Below are 21,404 nucleotides of genomic sequence, written 5' to 3'. Positions count from 1 at the left end.
TGGAGGTCAGAAATACCACACTCTACACCCTCTGTCCTATAGAGACCACACTCTACACCCTCTGTCCTATAGAGACCACACTCTACACCCCCTGTCCTATAGAGACCACACTCTACACCCCCTGTCCTATAGAGACCACACTCTACACCCCCTGTCCTATAGAGACCACACTCTACACCCCCTGTCCTATAGAGACCACACTCTACACCCCCTGTCCTATAGAGACCACACTCTACACCCCCTGTCCTATAGAGACCACACTCTACACCCCCTGTCCTATAGAGACCACACTCTACACCCCCTGTCCTATAGAGACCACACTCTACACCCCCTGTCCTATAGAGACCACACTCTACACCCCATGGTCTATAGAGACCACACTCTACACCCCCTGCTCAAAAAAAAAGCCCAGGCAGTCACTATTAAGCAGTTCTCGGAATCCCAATAATATTCCATCGTTATATACTGTTCTGCTCTGAGGTCTGTTCTGTTCTGGTCTGTTCTGCTCTGAGGTCTGTTCTGGTCTGCTCTGATGTAAGGTCTGTTTTGTTCTGGTCTGTTCTGTTATTTTCTGATGTGAGGTCTGTTCTGTTCTGTTCTGTTCTGTTCTGTTCTGTTCTGTTCTGTTCTGTTCTGTTCTGTTCTGTTCTGGTCTGGTCTGGTCTGGTCTGGTCTGTTCTGATCTGATGTTCTGGTCTGGTCTGGTCTGGTCTGTCCTGGTCTGTTCTGTTCTGTTCTGATGTGAGGTCTGTTCTGTCCTGGTCTGTTGTCTCAGGGAGACGAGCCAGCAGTGGAGAGGAATGAGCAGCGCCTGTCCGACCTCAGAGATCTCAGCGCCACCATCGCCCCGCTCAAGCTACGCCGCCTCCCGCCCCCCAACGCACACACTCCAGTGATGTCCCTGTGTGAATGGACCAACGGAGAGGTACACACACACACGGAGGCACGCACACACACACACACACACGCACGCACATATGCACGCACATAGACACACACACACACACACACACACACACACGGAGGCCGCACACACACATGGAGGCCACACACACACACACACACACACACACACCACTTGAATGAACAGAATGTTCAGAATGTTCCATTGTGTAGGAGTTGTGTATGTCAACTTGTTAAACTCATGTTAAAACACATAAAATTAACACGTTAAACCATGTTACCTCAGTTTAAACCGTGTTACCTCAGTTTAAACCATGTTACCTCAGTTTAAACCGTGTTACCTCAGTTTAAACTGTGTTACCTCAGTTTAAACCATGTTACCTCAGTTTAAACCATGTTACCTCAGTTTAAACCATGTTACCTCAGTTTAAACCGTGTTACCTCAGTTTAAACTGTGTTACCTCAGTTTAAACCATGTTACCTCAGTTTAAACCATGTTACCTGCTGTGCTGTGCTCCTCCAGGACTCTGTGGGTCGAGGAGAGAAGCTGATCCTGAAGAGCAACTCTGACAGTGAGGCCTGGGTGGTCCAGACCAGCGCCGGCATGTCCAAGACGCTGCCGGGGGCCTGTTTCATGATCCCTCCCCCCGACACCGAGTCCCTGGACACGGTGGACAGGTACGTCAGCGACAAGCCAGAGTTACACCCCTCTGAGTACTCTCTCATCAGGACAAACACTATCATCTCAGAGGTGTATGTGTCTGACGTGTGTGTGTGTGTGTGTGTGTGTGTGTGTGTGTGTAGTCTGGACAGGGATCTGTCAGAGCTGAAGAGGAAAAGAGCAGTTCTGATGTCATCTCTCAGGAGTCCCAACGTTGAGGTGGTGCGCCCCCAAAGGGCAGGTGAGAGGAGCAGCTCTCTCTACTCTACTCTACTCTACTCTACTCTACTCTACTCTACTCTACTCTACTCTACTCTACTCTACTCTAATTTACTCTACTCTACTCTACTCTACTCCACTCTACGTTACTCTACTCTATTTTACTTAGAAACCCATTATTTGACCTCCCAGTGCAGCCCCAGCTGTTCTTTCCCTTTCCTCTCCTCCTCCTTTCCTGTCCTTTTTCATCTTTCCCTTTCCTCACCCTCTCCTCCCCATCTTGCCTTTCTTAACCCCCTTCTCTCCCCCTCTCCTCCTCTGTCCCTCTCTCCTCCTCTCTCCCTCCCCTCCTTCCCTCCTCCCTCCTCTCTCTCTCTCTCCCCCTCGCTCTTTCCTCCTCAGCTCCGGTAGCTAGTGCTCCTGAGGACCCGAAGGTGGCGGTTCTGGGGAGCCAGCTGGACCGGATCAGCCGGAGCCTGGCCCAGACCGAGAAAGACATCCTGGCCCGGGTCAGAGCCCCTCTGGACCGTAGGGACCCGACAAGAGACCTGGCCAACCGCCTGGCAGAACAGGAGGTGGGAGACGCAACAGAAAGAATTTCAGTTCAGCTACACCGTTCGATATCATTGTTTGGATTTTAATGAGAGGATGTCTCAAGTCAAAGTCCCCCCCAATCAACCCCCCCCTCTCTCCACCCCCCACCCCCCCCTACCTCACTCCACCCCGCCCCCCCAACCCCCCCCCCCCAGAGAGCCAGTCAGGAGGTGAGGGGGCTGGAATCAGAGAAAGCGGCGGTGCAGAGGGAGATGGAACCTATCCTGTCCAAGAAGCCCCTGGGGCCCGGTGCCTCCTCCCTGCCCCTGAAACTCAGCGCTGCCAACAACAAGTTTGATGACATCAACACCCTCTCCAATCTCTACACCAAGAAGTAGGCATCTCTGTTTTTATTGTGAGGTCAACCATCCATCTATCCATCCATCCATCCATCCATCCATCTATCTATCTATCTATCTATCTATCTATCTATCTATCTATCTATCTATCTATCTATCTATCCATCTATCCATCTATCCATCTATCCATCTATCCATCCATCCATCCATCCATCCATCCATCCATCCATCCATCCATCCATCCATCCATCCATCCATCCATCCATCCATCCATCCATCCATCCTCTCTGATGTCCTCCAGGGCCACAGCCTCCATGTTCCTGGAGAAGCATATCCAGAAGGTTGACGGCGTGGTCTCTGAGTTCGAGGAGCAGCTGGCGGAGGAGAGCGCCATCCCTGGGCCCCAGAGCCCCAGGGTCCTGGAGAACCGCAGTCAGCAGCTGCAGGTACACCTCCCCCATCTATCTATCTATCTATCTATCTATCTATCTATCTATCTATCTATCTATCTATCTATCTATCTATCTATCTATCTATCTATCTATCTATCTATATCTATCTATCTATCTATCTATCTATCTATCTATCTATCTATCTATCTATCTATCTATCTATCTATCTATCTATCTATCTATCTATCTATCTATCTATCTATCTATCTATCTATCTATTCTTCACTGCTGACATACCTACTTCTCTGCTCAGTTCAGTTTCTTCTCTTGTGTGTCTGTCTCTCTCTCCTGAGAGAGAGAGCTCCAGTAAAGCTTTTGTTCTCTGATGTTTCGACTGACCCCCCTTGTCCTCCGCTCCTTCCAGTCATGTTCTTTATCTTTTTGTGAAGCGTTTGAATTTGTGTGTCCTTTATCTTCTTGCAATTTGTGAGATAAAGATAAAGCTTATCTTCTTGCAATTTGTGTGTGCTTTATCTTCTTGCATTGCAACCCCTGTACGAAATAAGTGTGTTGTACAAATAAATGTGTTTGGGGTTGACTGGTTGATTGATTGATTGATTGATTGATTGGTTGATTGGTTGATTGGTTGATTGGTTGATTGATTGATTGATTGATTGATTGGTTGATTGATTGATCGATCCACCCACTGGTCCTCCATGTGCAGGTACTGCGTAAGGAAGTGGCCTCCAACCAGGATGACCTGCAGAAGCTGAGTAGAGAGCTGGAGTCCACAGAGCAGCTGAGCAGCTCCCTGCAGAAGAACTTCCACGAGTACTGCCCCGATGTCCAGCGACAGGAGCGCCAAGTCAAACTCCTGAAGAACCGCTATGCTAACGTCAACAGCCAGATACAGGAGAGGTGAGGACTCTGCCAGGCCCATAGTAGTGGCACGGAGCTTCGGGATCTGAACAAAAAATACCAAACAAAATACCAAAATAGAGGGGTAAACACCTCAAATAAAGTTTGAAATATGTGTGCATTGTTAATGAACTACAGCAGTGACCAGCATCAGTTTCTCTGTTGCAATCAATCTCCTTTCCTCACTCTATGAACAACTCAGTCTTCTCCCTTTTTCTCCTTTTCTGTCATTCTAGTCTCTCTCTCTGTCCTCCACAATGTTTGATGGACTAATTCTTGTTTATCTGTTGTTTCAGGACATCTCTGATTCAAGAGGCAACCAATAAGAACCAAGGATTTGAGAACGCTGTCCAATCATTGGAATCCTTCCTGACCAACTTGCCCAATAACAAGATCAAGCCCAGTGATGGCATGTCTCAAATCAACTCCAAGCTAAACTCTCAGAAGGTCCGTCACTGTCTTGGGAATCAGTTAGTAGGGAGGAAGAAAGGATGCACACTTAGGACTTGACCAGAGGGAGGTAGTCTATACTCAGCAGGGGGTGGTCTACTCTAAACTCAGCCAGGGGGGCAGTGTAAACTTTCAGAAGAAAAGGAAAGTTGCAGACTCTGTTTACTCCAGCCCATTATAAATGAAGAAACCAACGCTTCACCTCTCCGTGCCTTCATCAGGGTACAGCTGTCTTGGGAATCCCAAAATATCCCTAATTATAACGAAGAGGATGAAGTTGAATTATGTTATTAGACATTATTCTCGGAAAACCTGAGTATTATTAGTACAAGGATTATTTTGTAAACTTGTTTTTCCCTGTGTAGAGAGTGGTGGAGGACATCAAGAGGAAGTCAGGTGACCTGGACAGAGCAGTGGCCATCTCCAGAGACCTGCAGAATGTTCTCAATGTGAGTCCCAACAAACATTGCCCCCATATTATCGCTACCTCTCTTATCTCTATCGCCGTAAAGCTAGACAACACAAGCTTAGCTGTTTAGGCGACTCTTTTTCATCTCCCTTGAGGTAAATCTTGGTTTTGTCTGGTAGCGCTTACTGGATGTTCTTTGACCCCGTCTTTCAGGAGTATGAGGCCAAGACTGATAAGTACCGTGGAACTCTGGGACATGAGGATGATGATGATGAGATCGATGCCAAGAGGCGCTACACTTCCACCATGGCCCGGGAAGTGCAGAGAAAGGTACTGTGGGGATCTCAAAACCTGGCAACCGGCTGAAGTCTGGCTGGTTTGACTGATGGATCAGTTTCTAGAGTCATGATGATCTGATCTGTGTCTGTGTGATCCTGTTGCAGGAGAAGGATCTCCTGAAGCTCTACTCCGAGGTCTCTGCAGAGAACGACCAGCTACTCAGCCAGATGGGCTTGGCTAAGAACCTCATCGCCCAGGTGCCGTAGGGATCAGAGTGTCTTTAGTGGGGTGTCTGCTGCTAAACCATAACATTTTGTGATACAGATCCTGGTTCCCCAGAGTAGTTGACTCTTCATCTCCTCCTCTCTCCCTCCCTTCTCCGCTCAGAATGACGAGAAAGTGAGCCAGGTGGTTGTGAGGCAGCAGCTGCAGCTGCAGAGCCAGCAGCGCAACCTGGTGGAGACCGATGGCATGAAGAAGGAGCTTGAGGAGGAGGTCACTAGACGCTCCCACGCCGAGAACGACCTTGACACCTACAGGAAGAGGTTCATGTCTCTGAAGAGCAGGAGGGGCGTGGAGCGCATGGAGGAGAAGGAAGTGGTTCAGTACTATCGCGACCCCAAGCTGGAGAGGGACCTGGAGGCCCTGAAAGCCAGGATCCAGGACGAGACATCGCGGCGCTCGGGAACCCGGTCAGAGATCGAGACGATCAACGAGAAGATCCTTCGCATGGAGACGGAGCTGACCAGCGTGAAGCCCCGGCTGGTGACCAAGGTGCTGACGGAGTTCGAGAGGGATCCCCAGCTGGACAAGGAGGCAGCCAGGCTGAGAGAGGAGATGCGCCGGATCAGGAACGAGGTCCAGGTCCGAGACAGCGAGTCCATCCACATGAGGACGGAGATCACAGTTCTGGCCCAGCAGAAGCCAAAGATCAAGGAGATAATGGTGAAGAAGGAGGTGGTGAGGCTGGAGAAGGACCCGGAGATGCTGAGGGCCGTCCACACCTTCCAGGCGGAGATATCAGACGAGGGCTCACGCTGCAAGGCTCTGAACGACGACATCTTCCGCACCAGGAGCCAGATCAACACCCTAGAGAGGGTCATCCCCACCATCCAGCCCAAGATCATCCTGAAGGAGCTGAAGAGAGTGGAACAGGACCAGGGGCTTGTCGAGGAGTCAAAGACCCTGCGGACCACCTTGGAGGAGGTGAGAAGTGAGAACTGCAGCCTGATGGAGGAGCTGGCCAGTTTTCATCTCCGATACAGTGAGGTGGAGAAGATCAAGCCCAGGCTTCAGGTGAAGGAGATCATCAATGAGATCTACAGGGTGGACCCTGACACCGAGGTGGAGCTGGCCAGGCTGAGGAAGGAGCTACAGGACTCCAGCCATAACTGCACCAAGCTGGAACAGGAAAGCAACGTGTTGATGGTGGATCTGAAGACACTGCGCTCCCAGAAACCCAAGGTGGAGTACAAGGAGGTGACCCAGGAGCTGATAAAAGAGGAGAAGAGCCCAGAGGTTGTCAGGGAGCTACAGAGGCTGAACGACCAGGTGTCCCGCCTGCGGGTCACTCACGACAGCACCATGGATCTCCGCAGCCACCTGCGTAAGGAGAGGGACGAGTGGAAGGCCGAAAAGTCCAAGGTGGAAACAAAGCTGGTGACCAAGGAGCTGATCAAGTATGAGAACGACCCCCTTCTGGAGAAGGAGGCCGACCGTCTGAGGAGAGACATGAGGGAGGAGATTCAGCAGCGCCGCAACGTGGAGGAAATGGTGTTTGACCTTCAGAACAAGTACATCGTCATGGAGCGGCAGAAGCCGGAGGAGAGGATCGTGATGCAGGAGGTGGTTCGTCTCCAGAAGGACCCCAGCCAGATCCTGGAACACGAGAAGCTGAACAAGTCACTGGATGAGGAGGTGAAGACCCGTAGGAAGCAGGAGCTGGAGGTCCGGCAACTGAGGAACCTGGTGGAGGAGAAGGAGAGGAGCCTGGCTCAGATGGACGACAGGCAGAAGAAGGTCCAGGTGGAGACGGAGCTCCGGCGGATCAGAGCCCGGATCTTGGAGCTGGAGAACATCCCGCCACCTGTAGAGGAGAAGATCATCATCGAGGAAGTCCTCAAGGTGGAGAGGGACCCCAAACTGGAGAGGATTACCGATGGCCTCCGTGCCGACATGGAGACAGAGGGCACCAACATCAGTGGCCTGGAAAGGGACATCCGCAACCTCAGGATCAAGCTGGACATCCTGCAGAAGGAGAAGTCGATTGAGAAGATCGTCTACAAGGAGGTGATCCGAGTGGAGAAGGACCAGGCAGTGGAGTCAGAGAGGGACCATCTCAGGGAGCTGGTGAGCCAGGAGAGGAACACCAGGCAGAACCAGGAAGATGAGATCCAGAAGCTCAACACCAAAGTGGCCCGTCTGCAGACCTCTAGAACCAGCACCTCCCAGGAGGAGATCAGCATCACCCTCGGCCGAGACGCCCTGCTGAGAGAGAAGGAGAACCTCCTCAAGGAGCTGCAGAAGTCGGAGTCGGAGAGAAAGGACATTAGCGTTACCTTCCAGCAGCAGTCCAAGCTGCTGAGTGAGAGGAACCAGGTAAGCCGGCAGAAGAGCATCAAGATGGAGTCTGAGGTCGTTCGCCTGGAGAAGGACATCCTGAGTGAGAAGGACAGGATCCACCTGAGAGAAACCACCATAATGGAGCTGCAGAACAATCTGAAGAAGGAGGACCACTCCGAGACCCACACCAGAGAGACCAATGTCTCCACCAGGATCACCATCCTGGACCCAGCCACAGGTAAAGACATGGCTCCCTACGACGCCTACCTAGAGGGACTGATCGACCGTGATCAGTACATCCACCTCCAGAAACTGGAGTGCGACTGGGAGGAGATCACCTCCATGGGCCCTGATGGGGAGACCTCCATCCTGCAGGACCGCAAGAGTGGGAAGCAGTTCTCCGTCAAGGATGCCTTAGCGGAGGGCCGCCTGACCCAGTACGACCTGCACCGCTATAAGGAAGGTAAAATGCCCATCTCGGAGTTTGCGCTCATGGTTGCCGGGGTCAACAAACCCAAGCCTTACATCGGTCCTATCGCCACCCCCAAGTCACCCACCAAGCCAAGTGTGTCCTCCCCGCTCAGCTCCATGCCCTCCTCCCTCAGATCATCCAACCCCAGCCTCATCAACAATGGCGGCACCCTCTCGCTGACCTCCTCCAGCGGAGGTGAGCTCTTCCCCATCTCCGGCGTCCTGGACACCACCACAAACAGCCGCATGTCGGTGCGCAGCGCCCTGACCCGCAAGCTCCTCGATCCTGACACCGCCCTCATGCTCCTGGAGGCCCAGGCTGCCACCGGTGGCATCGTCGATCTCAACAGGAAGGACAAGTTCTCCATCCACAAGGCTGCCCAACAGGGCCTCATCGACACCAGTCACCTCCACAAGCTGCTCAACGCCCAGAAGGCCTTCACTGGGGTGGAGGACCCTGTGACTAAGGAGCGTCTGTCTGTTGGTCAGGCCTCTGACAAGGGCTGGATTGCTCACGACAAAGCCAAGAGATTCATGGAGGCCCAGTACCTGACAGGAGGCCTGGTCGACCCCCACAAGGCCGGGCGCCTCAGCATCCAAGATGCCCTCTACACCAAGTTGATCGACAGCGCTGACGCCAAGGACCTTCAGGATGAGTCTGCCCACTCTAAAGATTTAGTGGACCCCATCACAAAGGAGAAGATCTCCTACAAGCAGGCGATGGATCGCTGTACCAAGGACGTCACCACCGGGCTCCTGCTGCTGCCTGCTGCCTCCACAGACTCCTCCGACGCCCCCTCCTATCACTTCTCAGGCTCTCACAGCCAGGTCTAGACACACAGGTCCACACAGCAAGGCCTGGCGTTCCCAAACCCTTCACAGCCAAAGTAGTACTTTACATCCCTCTGCAACTCAGTCAACTCAAGGAGTAAGTTATCGAGTCAATGTTTGACCCTCAATCCTTTACGTGAATTACAGTGGTTGAATGAAACACCTAGCCGGCCGTTGTAAGAGAGGAGTCTAGGTTGGCAACAGAAACAGATAACATTGAACTGCTTTGGCTTTGGGAACCCTTCCCGGCTCTAGACAGACACAGAGACACATGTCAAGTAAAGGTGCTAAGGATAAGTCACTGATTCTCGTGACATGGCAACCATGCATTTGTTTCAAAGTAAGGAAAATGGAACATGTTCTTTCAATGTTATTTACAGAGAAGTTAGATGAATGGCTGTGGTTACTATTTTTGGGGGCGGGTGTACTGTGAATGTCTGGCTCTATGCAGTGTACCTCAGGAGTTTCTGTGTATCTCAGGATTTTCTGTGAATGTCTGGTTGTTCTTCCTCTATGCTGTGTACCTCAGGTGTTTCTGTGAATGTCTGGCTGTTCTTCCTCTATGCTGTGTACCTCATGATTTTCTGTGAGTGTGAGAATGGATTAGGTTGTTGATAAACTTCTATAAAAAATGTTCCTTCGATTAGTTTTACATTACTTTTGAGTACTTATACCAAATGAAATATTTAGTTTGACATATACTCATTAAAAAGCAATTGCATAAAGAAATGTGTCTCTGTTGAACTTTTGTAATATGTCAGTAGTTCATCACAATAGAAACGCCTCTCTGACTGGCAATGGTTCAGTTCAGTGTCCAGCAGGTCTTGTCCACTAGATGGAGCCACCACACAAGGTTTCAGCCTCAGGTAGAGCTTCACTGTGGTATGAGGTCCACTGGAGTGCATCTGTACTGCTGAACTCTACAGGCTACAGGGATGAGTCAGAATGCAGTGAGGTTTGAAACTGGCTGAATGGTTTATTAAAAATATGCGCTACAGACAGACTCAACCTTAGCTTCATGGAATCAGGATGGATGATGAACCCTTTATATACTGCACCTTGGAAGGTGAGGTTGGATTCAGATTCAGATTACTTTATTATTACAAAAAAGTATATATATACACATACATACATACATACATACATACATACATACATACATACATACATACATACATACATACAAAAGCTATGTTGTTGATAACATTACTACCATGAAACGTTGCCTACAACAATCATGTGAGATGATTTTGATGTTTTTTCTCTCACATTCTTCTGGAATGTTCCTCTCATTAATAGAAGTCTGAAGGCCAGTTTACCAGGTCCCTGATCGGGGGCGAGTCAGGCTGGAGAGGTGGGATTAAGGATAGATGATTAGATATGACTCATACATAAACATGCCCTTTGTGTTGAGACACACACATGCACGCACACACACACGCACGCACACACACACATGCACACACACACGCACCACACACACACCCAAGCACACACACACATACACACGCACCGTGCGTGTGTATGCACCACACACACACACACACACGCACGCAGGCACGCACGCACACACACACACACACACACACACACAGGTGTCTGGAGGCACGTGTGGTGATAGGTGTTTGTTACCAGGATCTACAGGTGCATCCCAAAAATATTTAATATATGAAGAATATGAAAGTTCATTATTTTCCGTAATTTAATTCAAAAAGTGAAACTTTCATGTATTCTAGATCCATCACACAAAGTGAAATATTTCAAGCCTTTTTTTGTTTTAATCATTATGATTGTACGTGATTGTAGATGGAAGGATAACTGGAGGGATGGGTGGAGAGATGGAGGGATGGGTGGAGAGATGGAGGGATGGATGGAGAGATGGAGGGATGGATGGAGAGGTGGAGGGATGGATGGAGAGATGGAGGGATGGATGGAGAGGTGGAGGGATGGGTGGAGAGATGGAGGGATGGATGGAGAGATGGAGGGATGGGTGGAGAGATGGAGGGATCGATGGAGAGATTTAGGGATGGGTGGAGAGATGGAGGGATGGATGGAGGGATGGATGGAGAGATGGAGGGATGGGTGGAGAGATGGAGGGATGGGTGGAGAGATGGAGGGATGGATGGAGAGATGGAGGGAGGGATGGAGAGATGGAGGGATGGATGGAGATGGAGGGATGGATGGTTAAGGGGATGGACAGTTGGATGTATAGACGTCTGTTGAAAGGGTTCTGAGTGTTATAATCACCATCATTAAGACATTAGCATGAGTGGTGTCAGCTGTGATTGGAGGGCCAGTGTGTTTCTGTGCGATTACGTATCCATCGTTAAATCATTATAGAGACCACAGAGGCACATCTATACCTCTCACTCTGCCTGTCTTGTCTGTCTGTCTGTTTGCCTGTCTTCCTGTCTGTCTGCCCGCCTGTTTGCCTGTCTGTCTGTGTGTCTGCCTGTCTGTCTGTCTCTCCCTCTCTTTTCCTCTTTCTCCCTCTCCTGGAATATCTCCAGAACCCTAAAGTGGGTTGTAAACTGTTTGGATAGATCAGCAGTGGTATGGATGATTGGAAAACCCAGGGTGACAGACACAAAAACAACAACAACAAAACAACAACATTTGGTTATATAGATATATCCCCCCGACCGCACCCCCACCCACTTACTTGCAAATGAAAGAGTTGCCCACTCTATATGTATTGAAGTAAAGTTTGTATATTGCACAAGTATTATATCCATAGGAGCTATACTGTATGTGCAGTGACCCCTTTTATGTTGTTTTGATTCCTCCGGCACGCCGTTCAATACTGATGTGTTTCCTTCATCTTCTCATGCTGAAATCTCACAAATATACATGGTTTCTATTTATAAAACCAGTATAAAAACATGTTTATTCAAGATTTGCTTGTGTTGAACAATTTAGCCATAATCTCTATCATGTCTAATTCCCACTAGTCATGTTACAACTGTTTACCTGCTAATCTAACACACACGCACGCACACACACACACACACACACACACACACACACACACACACACGCACACACACACACACACACACACACACACACACACACACACAGTCAAATACTCGAGCACACACACACAGAAGGGGATAGCTAGTTAGCTGAGGTCACTAGATGTGTTGGTGTTGATAATCTCACTCCCCAGCTGAACAGTACTGGCTGAGCTGTGTAAACCCTCGGTCACTGACGTCAGGAGGCTGTTACACACATATTATGACCCAGCCAGCAGGAGGACAGACGATTAGAATACAGACACTCTACTGTCCCTGGCACAAACATACACTCTACTGTCCCTGGCACAAACATACACTCTACTGTCCCTGGCACAATCATACACTCTACTGTCCCTGGCACAAACATACACTCTACTGTCCCTGGCACAATCATACACTCTACTGTCCCTGGCACAAACATACACTCTACTGTCCCTGGCACAAACATACACTCTACTGTCCCTGGCACAATCATACACTCTACTGTCCCTGGCACAAACATACACTCTACTGTCCCTGATACAAACATACACTCTACTGTCCCTGACGCAAACATACACTCTACTGTCCCTGGCACAAACATACACTCTACTGTCCCTGACACAAACATACACTCTACTGTCCCTGACACAAACATACACTCTACTGTCCCTGGCACAATCATACACTCTACTGTCCCTGACACAAACATACACTCTACTGTCCCTGACACAAACATACACTCTACTGTCCCTGACACAAACATACACTCTACTGTCCCTGACACAAACATAGACACTCTACTGTCCCTGACACTCATCTACTGTCACAAACAGTGGTTGTATGGAGTATGTTATGAGAAATTCTTGGTCTAACTGTCACCAGATTAACTGGACTAACATTCACTAAGTTAACTGGTCTAACGCTACCTATTGAACCAGTAAAGAAATGCCTCGTAGCAGAAAGAGTTTCCATTAAAATGAGCAAAACTGAATATAAACATACGCTTGGGCATTCCTGACAATCTAAAACGAAAACATAAATAGTTCCCAACAGTTAATATTACATTAGAAATGTAATTGGTATGAGCACACATTCCAAGCAATCATATTTGATGTAATTAACCACTAGCCTGGTGGGACCATCCTGATTTTGTGAGCTCACATTCTCACACAGATCAGTCTGGCTCAGACTCAACATGTCCGTTTCAGTGTCCAATGAGGAGGAACTACTGGAATACGGGCGTGGTTTAGGCGTGACGACAGCGAGAAGTGCTGATATGGCACCATGATTGACAGACGGTTCACCCAATCACCCACAGAGTATTTTTCTAAGTGCCCTATCCGCTCACGTTCAGTATAAACCCCTCCCCCTATCAGCCCATGTTCGATATAAGCCCCTCCCCCTCTCAGACGTCCAGCGGCCCAGCTTTCGGCTGCCTCGCCAGCGTCGGCGGGGGCTTCTGGGAGTAGCCGACCGCCTCGCTGTTGCGCCTGGCGAAGGCCTGTCCGCTGACGGCGTGCTGCATCTCCGTGAAGGTCAGGCTGGCCACCGTGATGGAGCAGCGGCCCAGAGCCTTGAAGCCCGACTTCTGGTAGAAGGGCACCAGGAAGTCCTCGCACATGAGCACGGCACGCCGCACGTTGGGCAGGCAGCGCAGGTGCTGCAGGTAGCGCCACAGCAGGATGGGGCCCTTGCCCTGGTGCCGGAAGGTGCGGTGGACGGCCAGGACGTGGATGTGGACGGTGGAGCCGTGCGGCTTGTGGAGGGTCAGGGCCTCCTGGTGGCAGATGGGGAGGGGGGGGGGGGGGGTGGGAGGGGGGCAGACGGGGAGAGGTGGGGGGCAGTGAGTGAATGAATGAGTGTGAGTGAGTGAGTTAGTGAGTGTGTGAAGCCTTGGTCATACTCAATTCTTGGACCAATTTTATTTATGCTGTATCTACTCCCCCTAGGATCTATTTTCAGGAAACATGGAGTCTCCTTCCACTGTTATGCAGATGATTGTCAAATCTACCTGCCCTTGAAACAAAACAACCCTGACTCTTTAAAACTGTTGTTGGCATGCCTGGAAGATGTCAAAGCATGGTTAGCTTTAAACTTTTTATGTTTTAATGACAGTAATACCAAAGTCATGGTGTTTGGTCCCAGCAATGCTCATGTGTTTCCTCCTGCTGATCTAGGCCCTTTTAAACATTTTGTGAAGCCAACTGCCACTAATTTAGGGGTGAAAATTGACTGTGACCTAAAGATGGACAAACAAATCAATGCTGTAGTAGAAAAGAGTTTTTTCCAGCTCAGGAGGCTGTCCAAGGTCAAACCTTTTTTATCACGCTGTGTTTTTGAAAATGTAATACATGCTTTTATGACTTCTCGTCTCGAATTACTGCAATGCTTTGTATGTTGGTGTCAGTCAGGCCTCTCTCTCTCGCCTGCAGTTAGTCCAGAGCGCTGCCGCTCATCTGCTAACTGGTACACATAAGCAAGAGCACATTACCCCGGTACTGGCTTCACTCCACTGGCTTCCTGTGCGTTTTAGGATTGATTTTAAAATGTTGCTGTTTACTTTTAAGTGCCTAAATGGCTTGGCACCCATCTACCTCTCGGAACTGCTGGAACCCTATGCTCCTTCAAGGTCCCTCAGGTCCTCTGATCAGCTTCTCCTGGTTGTCCCCAAATCCAGGCTGAAGCTCTGGGGGAATCGGGCTTTCGCAGTGGCCCTAAGGTCTGGAACGAGCTGCCTCTGCATGTTAGACAGGCCCCCACTCTGCAGGTGTTTAAATCACGCCTCAAAACACACATATTCTTTTGCGTTTTCCTGACATGGCCTAAGAGACTTGTCCTTTTTCATGTGACATACTGCGTACGTTTTACTATGTGCTCTTTGTGTGTTATTGTTGTTTGACTTGTACAGCACTTTGGTCAACTTTTCAAGTTGTTTTTAAATGTGCTCTATAAATAAAGTGGTATGGTATGGTATGGTATGGTATGGTATGGTATGGTGTGTGAGTGAGTGAATGAATGTGTGTGTGTGAGTGAATGTGTGTGTATGAGTGAATTAATGTGTGAGTGAGTGAGTGAGTGAGTGAGTGAGTGAGTGAGTGAGTGAGTGAGTGAGTGAGTGAGTGTGAGTGAGTGAGTGAGTGAGTGAATGGGTATGAGTGAGTGAGTGAGTGAGTGAGTGAGTGAGTGAGTGAGTGAGTGAGTGAGTGAGTGAATGTGTGTTAGTGAGTGAGTGTGTGAGTGAATGGATGTTAGTGAGTGAGTGTGTGCGTGAGTGAATGAATGTGTGTGAGTGAATGAATGTGCGTGAGTAAGCGAGTTAGTTAATGTGTGTTAGTGAGTGAGTGTGTGAATGTGTGTTAGTGAGTGTGTGAGTGAGTCAAATAATGTGTGTGAGTGAATGGATGTGTGTGAGTGAGGGAATGTGTGTGAGTAAGTGAATAAATGTGTGTGAGAGAATATGTGTGTGTGAATTAATGTGAGTGGGTGAATGAGTGTGAGTGAGTGAATGAATGAATATGAGTGTGTTAGTGAGTGACTGAGTGTGTGAGTGAATGAATGTGTGTGAGGGAATGAATGTGTGTGAGTCAGTGAGTAAAAGAATGTGTGTGTGAGAGAGAGAGTGAATATGTGTGTATGAGTGAATTCATGTGTGAGTGAGTGAATGAGTGTGAGTGTGTGTGTGTGTGTGTGAGTGAGTGAGTGAGTGAGTGAGTGAGTGAGTGAGTGAGTGAGTGAGTGAGTGAGTGAGTGAGAGTCTTACTGTGGTGAGCCTGTCCTGGTCCCACATGGAGCCGATGATGAAGGCGACCAGCCGACCCTCCTCCAGCCATCCCATGGACAGCTCCGGGCACAGAGACAGGAAGTGACGCACCTCATCCAGGTGCAGCGGACACTCCCCTGACACAGAGATGAAGGCTGGGGGGGGTGGGGGGGCGGTAGGAGAGAGAGACAGAGAGAGAGGCAGGAGAGAGAGGGGGAGGAGAGAGACAGAGAAAGAGGAGGGGGTGGGAGAGAGAGGAAGTTGGGTAGGAGAGAGGGAGTGGGAGAGAGAGAGACAGTGAGAGATCTATTGTTGTAAACAATGTTTCTTAAATAATTCAGATTTATGCAAAGATTATAAACGATATAGTATGAACGAGGGTGCAGTCTTTTTTTCTACTTCAGTTACTTTTAAATAAAGAAACAATACTGTGCAAAAGTCTTAGGCCCCTTAAGAAAAATGTCTAAAGCTATTGATCTGGACAGTAAGTGTTTATTTGCTCGTAAAAACACTATATAGTACAGTCAATTCAAATAAATAAATAAATAAATAAATAAATAATAATACAATCTGTAATCTTGCAAGAAGCTTGTGAAGCATTTAACACAGTACTACTACAATGACACAGCAGTGTAAATTCACAGAGTGCCTCAGATTCTCTTCAGACTAACATAGCTACACCATGGACAGTGAGCCTACTGTTGTCTTTTTATTCTTAAGATATTTACTTTTTTCTATTAATGTTTGTTTTTATTCCTATATTTTATATAGTATTATTACAAGCAAATAAACAATTTAATAGATTTAAACATTATTTTCTTTGGTGGCGGCCTAAGACCTTTGCACAGTAGCCTACTGTATGTTGTTGCGTTTCAGTTTTAAGGCAAGGTAAACAACTTTGTCTTGTTGTGGAAGGTTTGGAAAACACCTCTTATACTTTAATATCTTAACGTGAAATATGTGTAGGCTATTATGCTCAACAGCAACTTACCCTCCCTCTCGATCTCGAAGACGCTGATGGCGTCCTGCGTGTTGAGTGGTCGGAACTCGCTGGCCGGCAGCGTGTGCCGCCGTGGGCGCCCGGGCGACCCCTTGGACGGTGGAGGTCTCGGCTTCAGGAAAGGCTGGGCGCCCACTACTGACATTGTAGGCTACAACTTTTCTGAAGATCTCACTTACAAAACTTTCCTCTTCTCCTAACCCCGCTGCTCGCTCTCTTCTCCTTCGCACAGGTCCCCTCGCCTCGCGCCCAGATCAACTGGCCTTGTCCTGCTTCTAGGGTTATAAATCAGCTGTGGTCAACTGACTCTTAATGTTCAGCATCTGTATTTATACTCCTACAGTTCGTAGACGTCATTGATATTCACATTTGCATGTGAATAAGCAACCTCGGTGAATTAAATAGTAATAATTTGTTATTTGAGTAGTCTACAACTGAATGCGGAGCAATTATAACCAAACCCCATAATTAACTATGGCCATTATGGCCTTTTTTTCCTGAGTAGCCGAGTTATGATTGCATTGAAACGCTGATGGGCTGGTGAAAATATACCCTTGCAATTAGCTTAGATGTTTGTATTTTTCTGATTCCCACTGTCGTCAGTCATCACATGGTGGGTGAAGCACTTGACCCTTGACCTCCACCAGGGCACTTCCAGTAAGAGCAGAGTGAATGCAGTAGGCCTATAATTCCGCAACGTCACTTACCTGACAAAGACTCCCAGTAGATTTTAGAGTAGAGTTTATATTTCCTGTCTCTCCTGCTCTCCGCTCGTCCTCCTGTTCGTCTCCTTCATAATAATCTCAGTGATTATTACTATGAGTCACATGACCAGGATTAGAGACGCTGTTTCCACAACGCAGCTACTGTCAGTGTGGTTGGATGTGTGTGTGTGAGAGAGAGAGTTTGAGTGTGTGTGAGAGAGAGAAAGAGAGAGTTTGAGTGTGCGTGTGTGTGTGTGTGTGTGTGTGTGAGAGAGTTTGGGCGTGTGTGTGTGTGTGAGAGAGAGAAAGAGGGAGTTTGAGTGTGCGTGTGTGAGAGAGAGAGAGAGTTTGGGTGTGTGTGTATGAGAGAGAGAGAGAGTTTGAGTGTATGTGTGAGAGAGAGTTTGAGTGTGTGTGTGTGCACGCGCCTGCATGTGGTTGTGAGAGAGTTTGAGTGTACTGTATGTGTGTGTTGGCTAGTGTATGTGTTGGTGTAAGCTACTGTAGCAAGGGCATCTATCTCTCAGCCATACAGACACACATATTGGAGTTGGATGGATAAACTCTCGCACAGGTTGAAGTCATTATATATTTGGTACCATCAAATCAGCGGATGTTACAGCAGTTTAACTCAGTTAGGTTCTTCTTACAAAATGTAACAAAAATAAAATATAGATCTCTCTGTAACAGGGGAGTGAGGATGTAGAAAATAATATAACAGAGACAATGAGGATTATGGGTATTTGAGTATCAAAACAAGTCCTGGAGTCACCAGCAATACCCCCAGCACCCGCCACCACGAACATGTTACACCTGTACATAATATGACACAAATACAATATAATATGACAGTAAACCTTCCAGGACCTGAGCAGCTGAGTGTGCAGGACAGACGAGGAGTGGATTACAGCAGTTCAACGTAGCACCACTTCCCATATGATCGATGATGTATTATATATCCAGTAACGAGATAAAAGGAGTGCATTAGTACATTACCGTTCTACCAAACCAGACTAACTCTACACACGGCTTAGAATGCACCGTCTGGTTGGGACACAGCAAGTTGTTGATATTCATACAGATTACATAATAAGTAATACAAGATAATGTTTATATTGATGATTTTATGAGTAGAATTCCCTTCATTCCTATGATAGGTGAATGGCCGGCGGTGGCCACTAGAGGGAGCTCTCACACCGCTACAGAGCCAGGAGCAATGAGCCGATGGGTAGCAGGGCAGCATGTTTGCATAGCTTAGAATGTGCTTCTACAGGCAGGCCTGCATGATAGATGGTAGGCTAGTAGCTTTTTGAAAACCACCTCTACACACCAGGTTTTGATGTGTAAAATCAAGTCAAAACACAGTTTTTCCCAGATGGAAAATGTAAATGATCATTTAAAGTCTTTGATACCTTAGAAGACACCTTCATGTACAGTTCTTCACATCACAGTCAAGTCTTTAGAGGCCTATAGAACAGTCTAACCATTGTGCTCATGTCATGATAGTATGAACCTATCTGCAGTTTCAGATAGAGAGAGAGCGAGAGAGAGAGAGACAGAGACAGAGAAGACAGGAGAACTGATAATGAACATCACTGGCTTGAAAAAAGGCCACTCAGTAGAGTCGGGCAGAGTAGAGTACAGTAGAATAGAGCAGAATAGAGTAGAATAGAGTACAGTAGAGTAGAGGATTAGGGTGAACAGAGTAAAGTAGACTGGAGCAGAGCAGAGTAAATGACAGTAGAGGCCTCTGCCTGGTGCAGAGTCAGTATCCCTTCATGGTGTACTTTGACCAGACAACAACATGTGGCTTCATCTATCACATGTTGTTGATATCCATCACGTTATTGATCACGTTAACCTATCACGTTACTTATCACATCTTCATCCATCACATCTGTATCACGTCTTATTTAACAGATGAAGGGATGGAGATTAAAGAAGCTGTTCTTCGTCAGCGCAGTACGTTAGCCAGTGTCTTCGTTCCTCTGTGACGCGGGCAGTAAAGACACGTTGGGTGAGGATGGCTCAGGAGCATACAATCTACAGACAGGCCTGCCCCCCTCCCTCACTAAGTGCTGTGGAACGGCAAGAATGAATGTCTGTGTGTGTGTGTATGTGTGTGTGTGTCTGTGTGTGCATGACTTTTGTGTATAATGTGAGAGCATTTGCGCATGTATGGACAGTATGAGTGTGTGTATGTGAGAGAGAGAGATGGAGAGAGAGAGATGGAGAGAGAGAGAGGGAGAGAGATGGAGAGAGATGGAGAGAGAGAGATGGAGAGAGAGAGAGAGATGGAGAGAGAGAGAGAGATGGAGAGAGAGAGTGATGAGAGGAGGAGAGGAGGAGGTGGAGAGGTGTAACCTCAGAAGGTCCGGTTTCTGCATCAGTAGCTCTCTCCATCTCCCACAGATAACCCCTTACCTCCTTCTCTCCTCTCCTCCCCCATCCATCCCCCCATCTCCGCATGCTCCGAGGACTGGGTGGGGGGGTGTCGGGTTCCCCCCCTGACCAGATATGGCTGCAGCCTCCTCCCCCACACCCCACCATGCCTAACCTCCAGCTCCACCCCCATCTACATCTCATGAATCATGGATCAGTCTCTGGGCTGAGGCCTCAGTCTAAATCAATACAGAATGCAGACTAGAGCGCGTTGCCATACTGCCATGTAATGTCATATACAGTGTTCAAGTACAATACTATACTGCGGTGGTGTATTGTGCTGTAGTGAGTAGTGTAGTTTAGTGTATTATACTGTGCTGTAGTGTGTAATGTAGTTTAATGTACTACTCTGAGCTGTGCTGTAGTGTAGTTTAGTGTACTATACTGTGCTGTAGTGTGTAGTGTAGTTTAGTGTACTATTCTGTGCTGTAGTGTGTAGTGTGGTTTAGTGTATTATACTGTGCTGTAGTGTGCAGTGTAGTGTAGAGTACTACTCTGAGCTGTGCTGTAGTGTGTAGTGTAATATAGTGTAGTGTACTGTTCTGCATTGTGGTATAGCATAGGCCTGTTGTGCTGAGTGTTGTGTATGTGTGTGTGTGTGTGTGTAGGTGTATACAGTATGTGTGTGTGTGTATGTGTGTGTATTTGTGTGTGTATGTGTGTGTGTGTGTGTGTGTGTGTGTGTGTGTACATGCTCACAGGACAGGAGAATGTGCTTCTCTCACATGTGTCATGCTTATCCAGCAAGAGAGCAGAGCCCATAATGCACTGCTCAGCCCTGGATCCCTGCTACTGCACACACTCATTCATTCATCACACACACACTCACACACACACACACACACACACACACACAAACACACAATCCCTTATTTAGTGTGACGAGGAACAAGAAAAGGATCTATAAAAATAGGACAAGGACACTCTGTAGAAAAATAGAGGGGGTCATTTTCCAAAGGCTGATAAAATGTCTTTGGCACTTGAGTACACAGTTTAGACTGCGGCCCTAGGAGAAGATATGGGATTAGGCCCTAGGAGAAGGTATGGGATTAGGCCCTAGAAGAGGGTATGAAACAAGGCCCTAGGAGAAGGTATGGGACTAGTCACTAGGAGGGGGTATGTGACTAGTATGAGGGTATGGGACTAGGTCCTAGGAGAGGGTATGGGACTAGGTCCTATGAGGTTTTTATTTGGCACCAGGCCAGCGGGAAGGGGTGTCCATGGACTCAGCCAGTGATTAATCTGGCCAATCAGATCTCTACTATACCAGAGTGTACACAGGGCCTAGGATTTGATTTGGAACTAGACCAGCTAGGTAGAGTAACTGGTCCGGTATGAAGGATATTGGACCGGACCAACTAAGTAGAGTAACTGGTCCAGTATGAAGGATATGGGATCGGGCCAGCTAGGTAGAGTAACTGGTCCGGTATGAAGGATATTGGACCGGGCCAGCCAGGTAGAGTAACCGGTCCGGTATGAAGGATACGGGACCGGTCCCTGTCTCTGCGGTC

General features: G+C 48.1%; 2 protein-coding genes across 2 annotated transcripts in view; one reads left to right on the top strand and one right to left on the bottom strand.

The window, feature by feature from the left end:
- Positions 1–8,991, top strand: part of evplb (envoplakin b) — a gene marked incomplete at both ends in the record, with an annotated part of 18,222 nt that extends 9,231 nt beyond the window's left edge. Inside the window, 13 exons of the mRNA XM_084448496.1 lie at positions 1–5; positions 776–925; positions 1,427–1,581; positions 1,708–1,805; positions 2,186–2,358; positions 2,533–2,711; positions 2,978–3,122; positions 3,793–3,986; positions 4,283–4,433; positions 4,802–4,885; positions 5,059–5,175; positions 5,289–5,381; positions 5,512–8,991. The exon at positions 1–5 is cut by the window's left edge and continues 106 nt beyond it. Of these exons, the coding sequence (XP_084304622.1) occupies positions 1–5; positions 776–925; positions 1,427–1,581; positions 1,708–1,805; positions 2,186–2,358; positions 2,533–2,711; positions 2,978–3,122; positions 3,793–3,986; positions 4,283–4,433; positions 4,802–4,885; positions 5,059–5,175; positions 5,289–5,381; positions 5,512–8,991 (5,024 nt within the window). The remainder of the gene's footprint in view (positions 6–775; positions 926–1,426; positions 1,582–1,707; positions 1,806–2,185; positions 2,359–2,532; positions 2,712–2,977; positions 3,123–3,792; positions 3,987–4,282; positions 4,434–4,801; positions 4,886–5,058; positions 5,176–5,288; positions 5,382–5,511) is intronic.
- Positions 8,992–13,392: 4,401 nt separating this feature from the next.
- On the bottom strand, positions 13,393–16,892 carry LOC311317412 (serotonin N-acetyltransferase-like; the record flags this gene model as incomplete). Its single annotated transcript, XM_084448495.1, has 3 exons — positions 13,393–13,764; positions 15,748–15,902; positions 16,739–16,892. The coding sequence occupies 3 exons, from the start codon at positions 16,890–16,892 to the stop codon at positions 13,393–13,395; spliced, it is 681 nt and encodes a 226-aa protein (XP_084304621.1).
- Positions 16,893–21,404: the final 4,512 nt, after the last annotated feature.

The sequence above is a fragment of the Borostomias antarcticus genome, assembly GCF_949987555.1.
Source record: "Borostomias antarcticus genome assembly, chromosome: 14".
NCBI lineage: Eukaryota > Metazoa > Chordata > Actinopteri > Stomiiformes > Stomiidae > Borostomias > Borostomias antarcticus.
Note: the sequence above shows the minus strand (reverse complement) of the source record. Positions and strands in the feature narration are given on the sequence as shown.